This window comes from Melitaea cinxia, chromosome Z (assembly GCF_905220565.1).
Source record: "Melitaea cinxia chromosome Z, ilMelCinx1.1, whole genome shotgun sequence".
NCBI classification, from domain to species: domain Eukaryota; kingdom Metazoa; phylum Arthropoda; class Insecta; order Lepidoptera; family Nymphalidae; genus Melitaea; species Melitaea cinxia.
Window position 1 is genome coordinate 8,412,367 of NC_059424.1, and position 6,554 is coordinate 8,418,920.

The following is a 6,554-nucleotide window of genomic DNA, read 5'->3' on the forward strand; positions in this document are numbered from 1 at the left end:
AAATGCTATTTTTGAGATAAATTTGTATTGGTTATAGCATTAACCGTTTATAAGATAAACTGCCAACAACAAGAAAAATTGCAACATAATATTTGTAATTTAATTTTTTTGTAATTTTTTCACTGAAAATAGGCCTTAACATTTTTGATTCGGCTACTCGACGAATATCTTGAGTTCTTTTCTTAACCCACGTTAGATTTGTTATAAATCTAGTCTGGCGGTTGACGGTTAGCGTAGCTAAAGGACGCATGCAACACCAAGAGTGTCAAAAGCAAATAGCCAGCCCTACCCTCGATACGATGCATCCTTGAATCAAAGAATAGTAATTGAATAATAGCTGTAAAAACTCTTTGAAATAAAGCGATTTCAATGTATTACTTAATAATGTCGGCTTTCATTCTATATGTTATACAGGTATATATTTTAAGCGTGTTGTCTCATTTTTTTCCCAAAGTAGTTGTCGTAGTAGATATCAAAGATATTTTACGATGGAAAAATATACATTACAGTGTTAGTATAATATATAGACCATGAACTGATAGACCAGTGCTTTTACCTTCTGCAAATGGTAAAAAGTGAAAAAAATTATAGAAGGACAAAACCCATTGGAAAAGAAATATAATACAATGATAATTAAAAATAAATTAGAGGCGATCCGAGGTCCGGAAGTGGTAAGGGGTAAAAAAACGGTAAAAAAAACGGGATTTCCGGCTAAACTCAAATCCTATGGAAAAAAGCTCAATACTAAAGTGGTAGATAGTAAAAAGATCTACAACTATTATATTTAGACTTTTTTCGCATAACCTTAAAATTCGTGTGAAAATTTAAAAAAAATCAAGTTTTTGGTTTTTTATTTTTATCTTTTACAAGAAAAAATTGTTTTTTTTTTACAAAATTTGGTAAAAACTTACCTTTTTATGTCCCCAACACACTGTAATTTTTTTGATTAAATTTTTTTTCACCTTATTTTAACCTCAATATTCAAAAAGCACCCTCATTTTTAGTCGAAAATTCTTACGACAAAATATCATCTCCATCATCTTCATCAGGATGATGATGATGACGTCAAAATGTCAGCTTACGAAAAAAAAAAGTCGGTGGGTTTTTCGTTCGTTGAAATCACTATTTTATGTTGCTGTAAAAAAAAATATACATTACTATGGTAAATGTTTTCAGAAAATACAATCCGCTGCTATCTAAGAATCTGAAAATCAGCTAAAAAAGCCCCTTAGACTGAAGACACTTCCCCAAAGTAGGGCCTAGAAAAATCAATAATAAAGGAAAAAAAGGAAAAAGTTTGATACTAACTGACACTCTTGTGAAAATGAAATGAAAGAACGTGTACGTGAAAGAGAAGAAAAATTAAGAAAACAAAAAATAATAATTCTTGGACTTAATGGCTTTCAGTTGTGCAACGAAGACTCTTAAGACTGTAAAAAGACTGAAAACTGAGAAAGTAACAAAAGACATGTCGCTGCGGATGCTAATCGGACTTTAATATTACAAGCTTTGATTGAAATTATAAAATTATGTTTGTAATTTGTTAATATTAAATGTTTAATGTTTATAATTAATGAATCTTAGTGAATTGATTATCTGTTTGTTTAGTTACTATTTCTTTTTATGTAATACTTTTGCTGTTTAAATTGCTGAATGATTAACATTAAAATATTATAGAAGTCAATTTTATGCATTTGTACTTTGATTTATTCGTCTAATAATTTAATTTAATATTGTAACGATCCTAACGCGTGTACTCTCTCGACCAATAGGAACGCAGTATGACAATGTCTTCATGTAATGTATATTGGCGGGAAATCGAGTTGACGTAAGCGTGTTTTGATCGGTGAAGGAGCCAGATTCCTTTTGGTATTAGCTAGCGAAAGATAGCCTTTCTTTAGTCATGGAAACTCTGTCAATTTTGTGCCTTATATCTTAAAATTTTGAAATAATTTGTAAAGCTCTTGTTAAAAGTTAAAAATTAAGAAATTACGTTTAATTTACATACTATTTTAGTTACTTCTTTTTACGTGACGGTAGTTTAAAAACAAATTATAATTCTACCATTGAAATCAATTTTTCTAGTAAATTATAATTAAAATTGTGTTATAATTAAATCTTTATTTTTCATTTTGCTTTCGCTTTTAATTTCGAGTCATGGATAGCGATAGCAGAACCATAGACCTAGCTGTTGTTGACGGTTCTGCCATTTTTAACCGACTTCAAAAAAAGGAGGAGGTTACTCAAATCGACCGTATATATATATATATATATATATATTATGTATGACCCTGTCCGTAATTCCGCCCTGGAACTCCAGTCACCTTACTCACCAACAGGAACACAACACTGCTTGAAAACAGTATTATTTAGCTATGATCTTCTGTAAGAGGTACTACCCCAGTCAGGCTGCTCCATGTTTTGAGTAGGAAACTTCCTGCTGTACCCTACCTAAATAAGTTAAGATAACATAATGGAAGAAAAAGAAAAATGATCAAACAAAAGCATCGGCTTAAAATTTGGTTTTTATGTACACCTACGCATGCTTTTATGACACAAAATCAATGCAGGTAATGCAATACCTAGGATATGCACAGGTTGGTCCAGCTAAATGCAATCTACCTGTCTGCGCATGTTCGTTCTTTAATCGATACAAAATAATATTGGCTATAGGAAAATTATATGAAAATAATACCAAGTAACATGGAATACGTTTATGTTATATACACAAAAGATGAAAAAAAGATGCCTGAGTGATAGTCGACGGGTAAAAAGAAATCACGTATTCGTATCGTACCGTTTTTAACCGACTTCCAAAAAGAAGGAGGTTCTCAAATCGACTCTATTTTTTTTTATGTATGTGACTTCAGAACTTTTGACTGGGTGGACCGATTTCGACAAATATTTTTTAATCGAAAGATGACAGAGGTTTTGTTTAATCGAAGAGACATAACTTTTTACTGGATGTACTGATTTTGATAATTCTTTTTTTGTTGGAAAGGAGATAGTTCTAGAGTCCCTAGTTTGGTACCATGATAAGGAAACCAGGATTTGATGACATGATCCCAGAGAAATTGAGGAAAATTCTCGAAAATCCGTATAACTTTTTACTGGGTGTACTGATTTTGATAATTTTTAATTTACTCGAAAGCTGATGTTTATTATGTGGTCACATTTAAATTTTATCGATATCTGATAACTACTTTTTGAGTAATATTTGATAACGCGTAGTTCCTTGACTATTTCTTCGTCGATTATTGTATTACTTGTCGATGTAATTGGGGTCATTTTTTATTTTATTTAGACAGCTTGAAGTCAAGTTATGTACAAGTTGTTTTCACCATCTGAGTAAGCCTTTCATGAGTATCAACTCTGTGCGTTTTAGTATCTACACTTTTAGTATCACTAACTATAATGTGTTATAGAGTTCTAGTATCTTTCGATTACATTAATACGTACGATTACGATTTGTGTAATCGTGCAAAAGATTTGAGCAAGATTTTTGATTCACAAACAGTTCATACGCAATACTAAAGAAGACATTACAAAGGTTTCGTTACCCACGTAATAACGTATTGGTAGTATCATAATATCAGAAACTTGACGGTCACTTTCGTGATAATAACCATCTGTATTCGAAAATCTCCTCCGGTATTGCAAAGTTTGCCCTCTTTTTAATTGGGATTTGCATGATTTCAAATTACTTGTTCTGTCACAAAGGATATTCATGATAAACCCAAAGACCGTCTACTAATTGGTATGAAAAGTTACACTAACATAAGAATGATCGGCTATGGAGAATTCATGGAGTATCTTCTAGTGTAAAGTCCTATAAAAATCGCTGAAGCCGTTCCGAAAGTTAGCCCAAACAACAAAAAGAGAGACAGACAGACATACATTTTAGTATCGTATAAAAAACTATAGGCACTTGAATAAAAACAGTCATTGTGAACTCACAGACAGACAATTTAATTTTATTCATATGTAGGTATAAATGATCGATTATTTAGTTAAGATGCGATTTTATTGTGCAACGCAGCTAAATAATGACTGGAATGGTAAAATTATGACAATCTCTTTACGTTGAAAAACTAATTTGTGTGAGCGAGAGAATACGTATAAAACTATTTTGACACGTAGATAGTCTTTATTATATAAAAATTACACATAGAATAGATTTTTAAAACAGTTATACAAGATATAAAAATAACTCATAATGAGATACAGTAATGATCAAGTCAATACATTTATGAAATCAGATTTGTAAATGAATAATTTTTCCCACTTCGTATACATGTAATTTCATTATTAAATAATAATTTTTATTAGCTTCCTGTCACATTTTTATTATTTATGATTTTACTTCAAAGTACATCGTTTTTTAATGCAAATAATTGTAACGGTTAAGCGACTGTTTTAATAGACATACATGTAACACTTGAAACAACGAAGAAGATCGAGATGTTTGTACTAATAGAACTAACATCGAACATTGATACAATTCCATAAAACTACTAGTACTTATAACATCAAATTACATAAAAGATTATACAACATATGTTGAATACATTTCCCGGTCCCCCAAAAGATTATACTCAATAGTATATTTTCAGTTCGTCTTAAAATTTTGGCCTATCGTTAACCGTAACCGGTCGTACAAACTATTCTCGAATAATATTCATATACCTCAGGAATAGTGGTCCAGTCATAAAGTCATGAGGAATCTCATTTTCCATTGGATGTTCAGAATTTCTAAATTTGACCTCTATGTTCTATAGTTAGGGAAGTATTAAATTACCTACTGAGATCTGTAACTATAACATCAAGTTACACAAACCTACCAAATTAAATCGTTGAAAGCAATAGCTAATAATCAAGAACATTGATAACTAACACTGAGAATATTTCTAGACAATTATGCTTAGTACTGTTTTTAAACAGTAATAGTCGAATAAAATTTTAAAACAATGCGAAGGTTTAATTAACTATTGTACGACACTCAGTAAGTTCATAATTGAAGATAACATTTAGTTCATTAACGCGTGATATTATTTCATTTTGTTGTTCTCTAATGCCTCTGAAAATCTGTGCGTTGACATCAAATACTGAAGTAAAATTTCTTTTTTTTTTGTTTTTTTCGCTTGCACGAAGACGTTTAAAGTATCCTCGTAGTTTCTAGTATCTGTAAAAATAGTGACTTGTAAGGACAGTACCTACTATAAAGAAATTTTATAAATTCATTCATTTCAAATTTATACTAACCTCTGACAAATCTTCCTCGCTTTTGTAGCGATCATCGTTTGCCGGTGGAGGAGGCATTTGCTGACGAAGTTCTTGCTGCCTTGCCAAGTTCAATCTCGCTGTCAAATTAGCTTTATTGGCGTGATTAGGTGGGCTTTTGTTTTCCAACTAGAACATAATAATTAATGTAAAAAATTTAAGATAATTATGAGTAAGTATATATTTGTATGTTCTCAATCATACTATTTCATCCAACTCCTTGTACAGCTCTTTGATCCTTTTGGTGGCCTCATCACGGTCCCAGTTATCTTTAATCTCAAATGGTATTGGAGCATCGGGATCGGAGAACCCTGTACAAATTATTTCATTATTTCACACTAGTTGAGATTATCGTTTCAGTATTAAAATGAAACTCTAGGAATTCGGTTGTTTCTGTTTTACATATATTATATAAAAACTGTTGTTACTTGGTGGGCTGTCTGTGTCCGGAACAAAGAGGCTGCAAGGATGTCCAATAGCGTATTCATTAGAATCCTTTGTCCACTTTTGTACCTGTAAAATCTTCAATCAAACCATTAAAAAATATACAACATTATTTTATACAACTATTGGATTGAATGCGAGCAAAAACGTACAGCTTGATTTTCTTCTTCCAGTTTATAGCGTTGAGAGTGAGTAGCCAAGTAATACGCCCTATTTTTCATTATATCTGCTTTTGAGCTTGGTGGTTTGATCTGAAAAAAAATAATTATTATTATCACACAAATCATAACCTTAAAGTTATTCAACCGAGATTGGATTAATACATACGATCTCAAAGAGAGCTTTAAATACTTTAAAAAGTCGAACTAAGTCAACTGAGTTTTCACCGCGAGAAGCATTCGTTTGAAGCCTATGTATTCTTGAAGGTGAAGCCGGTTCTCGAGACACTGTAAATATTGTTAAATCGTTAACTTTTGTAAGATTAAAAATTAAATAAAATTATGTTTTAATTTTAGTATTATATATCATACTTACTATCATTATTTCCTTCAGCCATTACACAAATATTTTACGCTGTTGAGGCGTTTCTGTAATTAATGAATTATATTAATACGTTTTGTGCGTAAACAGATTTATAAAAATTTATTTACAAAAGATTAATCAGTGAAAAAAGTATGTTATGAGCGTAATATTATAAATAATAGTGACAGGAATAAGACAAGAACAATTTATTAACTAGTAAAAAAACGCATCACACTTAACGCCCCCTAGTGAGATTTTCTACTGTGGCAAGGATCAAGAAAGACACAATGCACGGGAACAGACGCTCA

The 6,554-nt window shown here is 31.1% G+C and overlaps 1 protein-coding gene across 1 annotated transcript; it reads right to left on the reverse strand.

Moving 5' to 3' along the window:
• Positions 1 to 4,397: 4,397 nt before the first annotated feature.
• LOC123668596 lies at positions 4,398 to 6,284 on the reverse strand. The gene is made up of 7 exons (XM_045602323.1): positions 6,259 to 6,284; positions 6,052 to 6,170; positions 5,877 to 5,975; positions 5,709 to 5,793; positions 5,485 to 5,591; positions 5,263 to 5,409; positions 4,398 to 5,182 (listed from the first exon to the last, which is right to left on the reverse strand). The coding sequence occupies exons 1-7, from the start codon at positions 6,278 to 6,280 to the stop codon at positions 5,156 to 5,158; spliced, it is 606 nt and encodes a 201-aa protein (XP_045458279.1). The 5' UTR covers positions 6,281 to 6,284; the 3' UTR covers positions 4,398 to 5,155.
• Positions 6,285 to 6,554: the final 270 nt, after the last annotated feature.

Excerpts from the sequence above, each read along its gene's own strand:
- LOC123668596 (XM_045602323.1), bottom strand. The coding sequence starts at position 6,280 with ATGGCTGAAGGAAATAATGATA. Across the intron at positions 5,794-5,876 it reads TGGAAGAAGAAAATCAAGCT|GTACAAAAGTGGACAAAGGA; the intron begins GTACGTTTTTGC and ends AAGATTTTACAG. Across the intron at positions 5,592-5,708 it reads GGACACAGACAGCCCACCAA|GGTTCTCCGATCCCGATGCT; the intron begins GTAACAACAGTT and ends TAATTTGTACAG.